General features: G+C 51.2%; 1 protein-coding gene across 1 annotated transcript in view; it reads left to right on the forward strand.

The window, feature by feature from the left end:
• Positions 1 to 8,599: 8,599 nt before the first annotated feature.
• Positions 8,600 to 12,224, forward strand: part of IUM83_01962 (uncharacterized protein) — a gene marked incomplete at both ends in the record, with an annotated part of 30,134 nt that continues 26,509 nt past the window's right edge. Inside the window, 2 exons of the mRNA XM_067925857.1 lie at positions 8,600 to 9,015; positions 9,108 to 9,816. Of these exons, the coding sequence (XP_067800892.1) occupies positions 8,600 to 9,015; positions 9,108 to 9,816 (1,125 nt within the window). The remainder of the gene's footprint in view (positions 9,016 to 9,107; positions 9,817 to 12,224) is intronic.

Raw genomic sequence — 12,224 nt, forward strand, 5'->3', positions numbered from 1 at the left:
ACCCAAAACCAGCGAGTGCTCGGGGGCCGGGTTTTCTTTACGGCACTGCCGGCGCTTGGAGGTCTTCGAGACGTGAGGGAGGATATCCAGTTGCGTACTACAAAGAACATTCGGGACTGAGCCTTATCCTATCCTATGCTGTCGACTGACTACCTTGAGGCTTGTTAAGCTTTGGTCCCATGCCTAACCCTACGTCTGTCGTACCTCTGACCTTCAATCTGATTAATGATTTGTGGACCGCGGTCGTGGATCTGGATCGTGGATCGGGAAGACCTCGATCCAGAGTCGGCTGGATCGAGGTGCCAGAGACAGGCGCCCGATCGACCCGTTGACATCCGTCGAGCCGACCCGACTCAGATCTGAGCCACCGCTCCTTTCCCTGAAAGCTGCATCTTGGACCGCTGTCACCTCCTTTCACCTTCGGCGGGCCAACACCGCGTCGCCATACTGCAGTCCGCCTTCACCTTGGCGGCTGCTCCACCACACTGGCACTGATGATTCCAAGCGATATGTCTGATCTTGGAGAGGATGGCTGAAGTGGAATTATCATGGTGTTGTCGACCGAATCCGTAGCACCAGCAGAAGATAGCGAGCAATGGAAGCTGGTACGATTCCTGAGCTTTGGCGTCAGATAGCCACCGTGAAAACCGCTTGAATTTGCACCATTCCGTCCACTGGATCCACGTCCGAATGTATTTTGCTGCCTACGAGTGGCCAGCGAGTCGGACTGCAGCTGGCCGATAATGTTGTGTAGATCTCTCTTAAGTTTGGCGGGATCCTGTAACCAGTGCACAAAGAAGTTAGTCCAGATGGACACGTGCGGTTCTTGCCAATCTCTTGAGGTGGCGTCTGCCAATCGATTTGTACCCCGGAGAAATGCGCGACTGAGACCCGGATGGTAAATACAACTTCTCCAAGTCCATTTGCTCGATTAATATCGTGAAACTCGGTGCAGTATCTAGTCAGCCGATTTGTCCACGCCACCGCCGAGGCATTGTCGCTCCAGCAGCGAATATGGGCAATCTCGGACGGCGCTGTCTTTACCCACTGCCCACCCCATGTTTAATTCGTGAGAGCAATGCACAGGTGCTCCCGGACATCGGTAGATAGAAAACTGGTGACGATGCCCTGGATTTCTTCGTTTTCAAACCGAACTTGAACATATTCCTTGGAAGCGGGGTTCAAAGCGGCGATGCCCAGGTCAGACGCGTCCTTGAATATGCGAAACAGTGGTGTTGACAGCGAAGCGAACTTGCATAGCGTCAGTTCGGAGAGATGGCCATGGCGAAGAATGTGTTCAAACCAACCGAGTTTATTCAGACAACGAATTTCGGCCGAAACGAGGCCCCCGCCGAGTCGCCGAGTGTAGATCTTGAAAATAGGATTTCACTATACTTAGCGCAACCTCTCCAATACCTTTTGTAGCTCATGGCATGTGGCTTAACCGTGGTCAAGTAAGTGGTTGACTCGAAGGAGCCCTTTGCTGATTTTATCCTGTGGAGTTTATACTCTATGCTCCTTCGTATCCCATGTCAACCCCTAGTTCAGTAAACCTAGTCTCCTACTTTCAAAATTTGGTCTCGTTGATGGAGCGAGGCCCGAGAATTGCTAACATCGCGTACCGCAGTGTAGCCTCGGCGAATTGAAGTCTATTATCAGAGTCGATTTCGATAATCACGTGGTCGTCTACCCATTCATATCCAAAGAACGGTACTCGATCGGAGGACTCGACTACTATTGCGGGTGAGTTGTATGAAACTAATGATTAATGTGGCGAGGTGCGGGCCAATTCCCGGCTTTCCAGATCGAACCTTGAATAAACGTAGACCGCCGAACGTCGGATTAGAGCTCAGAAGGCTCAGAGTCTTGGGGTCTCAGCTGAAATACCTCAGCTGAGCCCAGCAACGGCTCGGATGAAACTCCCCAGCTCCGGTCCTTGGTCAGGCGCGGCGTGTGCACCTCCCTTGCAATCCCCTTGACGGTTCTTCCTAGGGCTACGCTTTGGGCCCAGACGTCAGCCAGCCACAGCAATCTTGTTCCCACTTCAGATGTCTCCAGCGCTCTCCAAACGAAACCTGCTCCCCACTCAACAGGTCTCAGCCCGCACGTGTCCAACCCAATCTGCCCTGGGTTTTCTCCAATACAAAACACGGCACTCCACACGCAACTTGTCCACCTCTTCCGAGACCTTGGATCTGGTCTCCGTAGCTTCTTCACTTCCTCCGGCGGCTCCAGCTGAGAGCCGCTTCCACAGGTCTTCACTCGCCCCTCAGACCTAGAGTGGCCCCGAGAAAATTGGCTCGGTTTGAACCTGTCCGTAGTCTGGGTTCTCGCTCTGCACCCAGGGACGCCCGCGTACCACGCTCCAAAATGAGCGAAATTCAGCAACCGCACTGAAGACTTGAGCCTATCTCAGCCCCCGCGTAGTCGCTCCGCCAAAACCTCAGGAGAGTCACTTACTCCCCGAAAATACGAAATACGTGTCGGTAATGTCGTCCAGATCACGTAATAATATAAAATAGCTAATCAAGCTCCTCCTCACACCGGGCACACCCAAAAAGACTATATGGGGTTGGGTTTTGATGGAACCGGTCCTCGGCACCCTTTTCACAAGGAAACACTCCCACTTGCGTCCTTCGGGGCAAATTCGATTCTGATTCAATTATCACACATGCAAACAAAGACCTATCAAGTGGGGGCGCACATCGCCGTTCGGAGAGCACCCACAAAGGGTGCTAAGATCATCCTGAGAGCTGCCAGTGTGCCTAAGGCATTCGGCGCTTCAACCTGAGTTTTAGCCAATAATGGGCCGAGCTCAGCAAAATCCAGCGTGGTCAGGCATGGGTTCGGCAGATCTTCAACGAAGCTTCAGTGATGAGTAGCTGATCCCCGGTGACTCATTGGTCGAAAGTGTGTCGTACCCGGGTACAGCTGGTCCCACCCCGGCTGATATATGAGTCCGTCATCATTTGATGACGCGACCCTCCAGCAGCGCGCATTCACCGTGTACCCATCGGCCACTCTGAGCCCCCATAGTCTCAGGCGAGATTCCAACTGAGACCCCGGCATAAATGCCCACCAGTGTCCGCATCATCTGAGACCTGGGTCGCCAAACTGAGACTCCGGAGCGTCCGCTGAGCCCAAGCACATCCCGCTGAAACATCTGAGCCGAGACATACAGATTCCAGCTGTTCCGGCTGAGACCACCCAAGCTCAGAGCAGTGAGATCTGAAACCAACTGGCTTCAGCTGAGACCAGCTAGTCTCAGTGATCCAAGCTGAGACCCGGGGACTTCAGCTCTTCCAGCTGAGACTTGGAGACTTCAGCGCCTTCACCTCCAAAGCTGGCCGACTCTCAGCCGAGCCGCAGCGAGTTCAGCAGAGACCAGGTCGGCCCTGTTTGCCGCGCATCCAGCCATCAACAGGTGTCTATCCGGGACGTCTGAGCTCAGCGTAGCTCAGCGGGGTGACCGCAATCCGAACTTCACAGGAGTCAAGCCAATCCATAGTCAACTTCAGTCATCGTGGCTTCAGAGTCGCAATAGTCTCAGCGAAATAGCTAGGCCTCCCAGCAGAGACCTGGGGCTTCGGCCGAGAGTGTGTCCATGGTCTCCGAGCCAGTTCTCGTTGAAGTGGCGGTTCCTTGAAGCCAGCTGCCCTCTCCCATCCATTAAGGGTCGTGCGTGGGACATAGAGTGCGTTGGCGGCAGGCTATTGACGGGTTCGCCGGAAAGATCTGAGCGAGCCTCGTCACATTAAACACGCGGTGTCGTCCCTGACGACGCCGTCACTGAGGAAGCAACATCACGCTGCTCCTTCATGATGAACACCAGAGCAACACCGTTGCTCTGTCGGCGATAGCGTACGCAGCATCGTAGCTACCACCGCTTCTCCAATGACTGTCAACAGTCATTGGAGGGCTTCCCACTCTGGGTCCGACAGGTGGGGGCAGTCAGCGCGTGCAACATGCGTTGCAGGCATATTGGAACTCTCCATGGGCATCTCCGTGCTCATGTAGTTCTCGGCTCCGCGTTCGTACACCTCGTACGAACGTCAAGCGGTCGGTCGTTGGACCGACTACAAAGTGCTACCAGGTTTAGTGTAGTGGTCCTACTTTGGCTCACTTCTTAACCTTACACGTTGCGCTACGTGTATGAGGAAGCGTAGGTATTAGTAAACTTTTAACATATATTTTATCTGTTAAAATAACAAGTGGCTTGTAGCCACTTGTGCGTGTAACCCCGTTACACAAACGGTCTGGGAACAAACGATAATACTCCAGCATAGTAATTTCCCCGTAGTAGTTCTATTAATACAGCAGTTCTCCAGTGGGCATATTAGTACAGTAGTTATTAATATTAATTAACAGGTGTTCGTTATGGTTTCCCAGGTTGCTAATGACTATGTGGTGGGTCTGGGTCTGGGGCGGGCATGGAGGCATATTCGTGGGTCTGGTGCTTGTCGGACTGACCAGGAACCATACCAGACCCGGAGTAGACCTGTTTTAAGGTAACCTTCACGTTCACCAGGACCTGAACCAGTACGTACTATCCAAGATCTTTGTTAGCTCCGGCCCTCCTGTTCTTCAGCAAGTTTTTATCTGAACTGAACCTCCTAGTGCCAAGACGTACTATTCCGACTCTTCCAGCAACGAGAGCAAAGGCGGCATATCAAACGTCTGGCGACGACCCGGGTCACCGCAAACAAAATGAAGAAAATTTGAATTAATTATTTTTTCCAGGTCAGACTCATAACACTGTGTTTCCGTTAGCCAGAATTACCCTGCAGCCCGTGCAACGGCGCTCTGGTGGCTCAGGAGGATCGCCACAGACTACGCCAAGCCGACGCCCATCCACTCGTACACATATGAGCGCTCTCGAAGTGCTAGGGCTGCATTCCGATCAAGCTTGTCTTCAAGCGGGTTCTGCCTCTTCGATAATCGTTAATGCTGGAGCAGCAATCAAAGCCTCCGTATTGAATGTAAATCGTGTTGTGTCAAAGCGATTCCCATGCATTTGTTTCAGTGGACGTTATGTACTGGTAGATTTCACGGCTTCATTTTCACCACGCTTTCGCATAAATGAAAGCACAGTTGAGAAGCCACCTCGGGCCGGCGCCGAAATTCTACTGGCAACCTCGACTGTAAATGCTCTTACAATCGCTAAAGCGCGGCGCCTTGCCGTGACTTTGACCCCGTTGACCAACGTTGTACTCGGTTTCCATTCTGACGTTTGGGATGGCGATAGCTCCCGACGCGCAGATAGCGATGACAGCGGCTGCAGCTCGGACGGCGTTCATGGTACCGCGGTCGTTCTTGATGTTTTGGTTGGTAATGACGGGAATTGAAGAATGAATTCTGGCGCGGACGTTGACTACATCAGGCTCGTAGCGTAATGCACGTGGACTCGCTTTATGCTATGGTTTTTGTGGTGAACCGACCATATCTCTCAGATGCAATCACCCAAACCGTTATACTCATATCACGTGCTTTGCCCAAGGCTCTGGCGTGTGTATACGGTACGCGGAGCGATTGGATATTAGCAGTATCCACCGTAAAGGGTGGGCACATTCATGCGAAAGGTATCAAGACCTGAAGTAATCACTGAAATATAGACTGTGAAGATATACACGGCATGAGGAACTCAGCCATGTTATGAATTTGTCGTCTATACGATCGTACGTTTCAGGCGCTTTGTTTTGTACCAGCCGTCGTGGTACACAGCTAATGGAGAGAAAAGATAGCGACGAGCTGGAGCGTCGGTGCGGCTTCTTGGCCCCGTGGTGCGACATACTGCGTCCACGCATTGTTGTGGGCCACCCGGTGCCTGGCGCGAGGGTCGGAGACGCCCCGACGATTCCCCTCCGTTTGCATTTACCGACATTTCATCAAGAATGTCGTGAGAACAGGACATTTCAACAAGAATTCCAAGACGTCCGCGAGGCCATGACCATCTTGGCAGCGGTGAATCATGTGGACTCCGATGCGTGGAATTGGCTGCTGAAGAAATATTTTGCAGACGAAACGGGGAAAGAGGGCGAAGAACGCTTCGAGACGAAGATCAAGTGCCACTTCCTGCTCTACCTGGACCTTGAAGCCGTCGATGCCACTAACCGGGGGTACGATCTTGTCCGGCTCTGTGGGATTGATCAGCTCGAGAATAGGAGTGCCGAGTATTTGAACACTATGCATCAAATTGCAGTGTTAGTTCACCCATTGGCCGTCAATGAAGTCAGAGTGCCGTTCAAGATTCCTGTTACTGTGAGATTTGACCGTCTTGCAGACCCTCTCGACGACAGGATGGAGGAGTGGCTGGACGTTGCCAGAGCTGAGCGAGAAATTAAAGACCAGTGGGAGGGTTTTCAACAGGACGCGTTGCCCATTGTGCCACACCAGGGTATATTCGCGCTGACGCCAATGGCGGTAGACCTGAGTGGGTTCGATCTTACGGAGAAAGCTATGAGGGCATTGGAGAGGCTGGTGAAAGATAATGTATGGTTCTCGTCCGTTGCACTTTACATGGGTATGGAACCCAAAGTGATGTCGGATTATCTTGCGTCCCGAGTACTCTACTACAAGTTGGTAACATGCATCTTTGATCGTTGCCATCGCACCAGAGAGTTCGCGAATACGCCATACTTCTTTGAATCCGATGCGACGAGTCTAAATGCTGGTCAACTCCAGCTTGGCTGTTTGGATTTATGGTTTGAGGAATCAATGCGGGCTTGTGACATCGAGGCGATGTGCTCGGCGATGATTGATAACAAGTCGACCAAGACATTACATCTAAATTTTAGTTTGTCAAATAACGAGGACGCTGCAGGCTGTTGGTGGAAATGGCTGGCGTATGGACTCTTCTCGAAGCGAGCGCGTGCATCGTCGCTGTTGGAATGTCTCTCGATATCAGGGCTTGATACCTTGGCAAAACAACATATGACTACCTTCGCTAGAGTGGTTGCCTCTGATCATCCTGAAGAAGACATTTTCGAAACTCCGCATGGCCCGCTTGATGATAAGAATGTAAAAGTGAAAGCTGGTACGCGGATTCGGTTACATTCTAACGACACACTTGTGGAGGTGAGCGCTGATGAGCTACTCCACGACGAATCCATATTGGTGGGAAAAACATTTAGCGACGACGGGAAAAGTGTGTGGGTGAATATATTGGTTCCTGGAGCTGGTAGGTGCCAGGTTGAGCGTGAGAACTTGGTGTTTCATGAAGTGAACACTACTCCAGCCACGCCGCACAGACTGACAGCGCTTTCCATCGAGTTTAAGCCCAATGAATCAGCACGAGTCGATGGGTTTTATGCTTTTCTCGCAGCAATTGGGTCTGAGTTGAAGTCATTGAGCTTAAATATACCCCCTCAGGCGCGGCAAGAAGACTTCAACGAGAGCTTAATTCTGGAGTGCTGTCCAAGCTTGCAGGAGTTGTCGATAAGTAATGAAGTTGTCGAGATAAGTCTGAACTTTCCCGAAGATGTCGTGCATACTAAGTCGCGTCCCGAGCTGAAGATCGAGTGGCACAATCTTCTATGGCTTGCAGCCAACTTGAGTGATTCGACTAACTCACTTTCGAGGTTGACGCGGGGTTTGGCATTTTGCCTGACCGCACGCTCAGTCGATTTTTCGACGTTTTCGGAGGAACACGACCCTGTTGATGAGTATGCTGATGCTTTGCTGAGTATGCTGCAAGTAAATCAGCTTTTGGAATACCTCGAGGTGTCGACTCCGTACGATCGCTATATGAAGGACTTCAGAAAGCATCACCTCAAACCAATCAACCGAACAAAGGCTCCTCTAGCGCTAAAGAATAAACTGGCGTTGCTCAGCGTGGTCGCATCGAAAGGGACACTCGCCAAGGCAGCCAAAAGAACGAATTATGATCAAACGGCTAGGTCAGCATCCAACAAGCTCGATCAGCACGTGGTGTCCAGGATTTTTGCCTTCTCAGCGCAGCCAGTCCTCCGCCGTGTTTTTTACTGCTTAGTAGCAGGTAGATCGCGGCCATTACCGTGAAGTGCATTAGCCATTTATTTGATGCTTTGAGCTTTGTTGTTTGCGTCAACGAGGCGAAAATCGGATCATCCATGGCACCTTCTTCAACACTGGCATAAACATTCAACGTAAAAGGCTTAAATAACTAGATTAGCAACACCCCAAATGTTGATTGAGCCACGGTCAATACGCATTAGCCTCTCAGCAAAAACAAATGCTTTCAGCTCTTGAGCGGGACTATCGACTCATCTCGCTTAGTACTACGACTTTTCTAGTTATTTCCGGAGGGTGAAACAGGTATTGACAGGAAGCTCCATAGCCTGCCTCGTAGAAGAGAAACTATTCTTCATCGGTCTCCGTGGAGTATTTTTCGTCCCAGTCGTATTCAGAATCCCCGTCATCTTCTGCATGAAGTGAAACCCCCAACGAGAGAGTCTTCCAGCTCAGAACACGGCCCATATGAAGCGTCTGGCGACGACCCGGGTCACCAAAACAACCTGGGGCTTGCAAATCCTACTAAGATGCATGATTATTAAGATGAAATTACGTAGGTAACCCTACTAAGTACAAAGAGTGCAAGCTTGTCATTCTCGTCTCTCTCTCTATGGCTCGCGGCAGCAGCAGCACGGCGCAGCTGGAGCAGCGCTGGGGCTTCCTGAGCCCGTGGCTGGCGCTGCTGGACCGCCGCATCAGCTACACGCAGGCGGCCCACGAAGAGGAGGTCTGGGCGGCCGAGAGGCGCGTGCTGGAGGTCACGCTGCCCGCCAAAAACTCGACTAAGTACGAGCGCTATACGCAGGGCGAGTTCAACTACGAGCTGCGCGAGGTGCGCGAGGCTTTGGCTCTGGTGGCTGCTGTGGGCCACATCGACCAAGAGGCGTGGAAGTTTCTCTTGAATAAAGTATGGGGCGTGAAATTGGGCAAGAAAGGGGCAGAGGGCTTCGACCAGGACATTCCGCCCAGTTTCGTGCTCATTTTCGACCATTTAGTGGGCCTCGTGCCCGGAGAAACTGAGCTCTCGTACCTGAGAGACGTGGTTTTTTTCTGCGGGACCAATCAGGTCGAAGATCCGCGCCAGAATTTATGACGGCGCTGAGGGATATCGCTGTTAGAGCTGGTAGTAAGTTACTACCCAGAGATAAACCGGGGTTGGACATCAAGATCCCGGTGCATGTGTCTTTCAGGGACGAGAGCTACATGTCTGGGCGGCAGTTCAACCTCATTGCCAATTCGGAGAAAATCGTCAAGGACAAGTGGGAGCTGTACGGGAGCCAACCGGTTCCGGGCGGAAAGGTGCGATGCACTTTTGAGCTGGCGCCGATGGTCGTGGAGTCGACGGACACGATGGGGTACTCGTCCTTCGCGCCGAAGATGGAGAAAATGGTGCACGACAATGTTTGGTTTTCTCAAGTTACGCTGTCGGCGGAAAGTGGAGGCGGCCTGATCGGAGATGTTCGCCAAGGAAGGGATGAGTTTAGACAGCTCATGACTGCTGTCTTTGACAGTACGCGTCGAAGTCCTGCGCGCTCGACCTCACGCTATTATTTCGATCGAGGAGCGTATCTTCGAGACGGCAGCCCGTTGCAGGTGAATCAAGTCGACTTGAAAACGTACACGAGTCTGCAAAGCACCGATCTGGGGGCGATCATGTCGGCCCTTACAATCAACCAGACCGCTAAGAAGGTCACGATACGCGGGGAGAAGCGAACTATTTCAGGTGATGGCAACTGGATGTGGCTGGCGTACGGTCTCTTTTCCAAACGGGCACGTGCATTCTCTGCTCTGGAGACGGTCGCGCTAAACCAGGTCGACTCGTTGAGCGTGAGTGAAGCTAAGGCGTTGTCCGCCGTGCTTCATTCTGGCCACCCGGAAGAGGTTCTGTGTGGCACCTCTCCTGGTGTAATTGAGGATAGGAGTGCGACGTTGAACGCTGGAGCTTCGATTCGATGGAGATTCAAGGATGGCCAACCCGTGTTGGATGCCAAAACCATAACTACAAAATCTGCCATCCGAGGTGTCCGCACTTTCAGCGATGATGGAGAAAGTGAATGGCTGAACGCCATAGTTCCAGGCTTGGGGCGATGTCAACTACCGCGTAACGATCTCACTTTTGATTTCTCTAGTGCCATTCCGACCCGTACCGGGGCACAAAAGTCGCTGACGATTGGATTCAACAAAGAAGAACACACGGACCCGCTTTCCGACGGCCTATTAGATTTCCTAGCCGCGATTGGTTCTACGCTGAAGGATTTAACTCTCGATGGGCCACGAGAAGACTTCGACGAGAACGTAATTCTTCGCCATTGCCCCACCCTCCACAGTCTCTCCCTTTGTGGGGGTATCGTTGACGTTCAGCTGGACTTCAGCGAGTACCGCTACAACAACGAGCCGATCCCCGAGCTAAATTGCCATTGGCATGATATCCAAGCTCTTGCAGCAGACTTGAGTGATCCCTCGAACCCTCTCTCCAGGTGCGTTCGTCGACTTCGAATCCGCCTAAACGACCGATGCGACGGCTGGAGACGCGTTGACGGTGGCTATGAATTCGACAAAATTCCGGATGATATGAAGGCCGTCACGCGTATGCTGACCTCTAATCGGCACCTGGCGTACCTCAACGTTCTTTTGCTTACGGACCACCGCAAGTATGGCACTCCATTGAAGAAACACCACATGAAGCCGATAGATCTACCCGCGAAGCTCCCGCGAAAGGTCAAACTCGCATTTCTAAGCGTGGTGTCTGCCCAAATGACACCCGCAGAAGCGGCTAGAAGCAAGAGAGCTCGTCTGGAGTCCCAAAGCGAGTCTGCGGTTGGTGGACTGGACCAACGTGTGGTGTCACGAATCTTTGGTTTTGCGGGTATGGCTCTTTTTCGCTGCGTGTACCTCCAAACGACCAAGCACTACTGGGAACCGTATGATGATGTCTGGTGAGCACGAATGAATGTGTGGTGAAGATGCCTCGACCACGATGCGCATGACGACTAGCGCTATCTTAGTGAAGTTCTTCTGCTTTATGGCGCATCCTCACAGCCATTGTGTTCCATGCTCTATGACGTCTCCATAACGATATCTAGTTCCACGGTGTGCGTGCGATCAGCCCAAACATTCACAGTGAACTGCTCGTTTCGGCAACACTATCTACACCTCTGTCGCCGATCAACCAAGTTCAATCTTGATAGTGACGAGATCAGGACGATTTTGCCCCGGTTGGAGTTCCCTTATCCTTGTTGATAATGACGTTCAAGTCGTAGTTATGCGTGTGTCGATACATCAGCCTTAGGTTTGATTTAGTTTTCGTTTAGCCAGCACTACGAGAAGTCTACCTCCCAGTTGATCAACTTCATTCTTCTTCTTCTTAATGTCTCCTCCCCAGGCCGAAAGCGTACGGGTATCCCGGCACAAAGCATACAGGTATGTTTTGGCAAAATTAAATTATATAGGAGTTTGTACTGCTCGCCCGGGGGTATACACAGTTCGTTAGGACTGTGAGCCTGGGCTTTGTTTTCCTGAGCTTTGGCCTTCTTTTCTGAACTGAACTTTTTGGTATCATTACGTATTTCAAAATTCAAGTCAATTCAATTCATGTGACCGTTTTGAACAGCTGAAGAATTGAACAGCAGAAGGAATGTTTTAAACATCTGAATCAAACAGCAGAAGAATTGTTTTGAAAATTGTTTTGAACCACTGAAGAAAGCAGTTAAAAAATTGAATTTAAGAGGGAAGAAAACGAATGAAAGAGGACACTGAGCAAGGAAAAGATACAATGTATAGTGAAACCCCTATTGTTTACCAACTTAGTTATCAATCGTTGGAATGAATGTGCGCAACAGCCGTATCATAGTAGCATAGTGACTTTATCACATGTGAGTTTATCACATAGCGACTTTATCAACTTTATTAATTGAGCTACCAACTTTGGCTTTTTTCTTATTCTTACTACTTACTATGACGTATTTCTCAGACTTTAGGTACCGCCGGGTGCTGGGGCGTTGCCTAGAACCCGTATAGAAAGCGTCCCTGTAGCTTCAACGCATACAGGACATCCGTGCTCGTGACTGTCTTACGATGCCCATATTCCGTGTAAACGGCTGCATCTCGAATGAGATTCTCCAGAAATACTCGTAGAACAGCACGTGCCTCGTGGTAGACAATACAAGCGATTCTCATGATACGAGCACGGCGGGCGAGCCGACGTATCGCTGGTCCCGTAATACCTTGGATGTTAT

This window comes from Phytophthora cinnamomi, assembly GCF_018691715.1.
Source record: "Phytophthora cinnamomi strain GKB4 chromosome Unknown Contig0, whole genome shotgun sequence".
NCBI lineage: Eukaryota > Oomycota > Peronosporomycetes > Peronosporales > Peronosporaceae > Phytophthora > Phytophthora cinnamomi.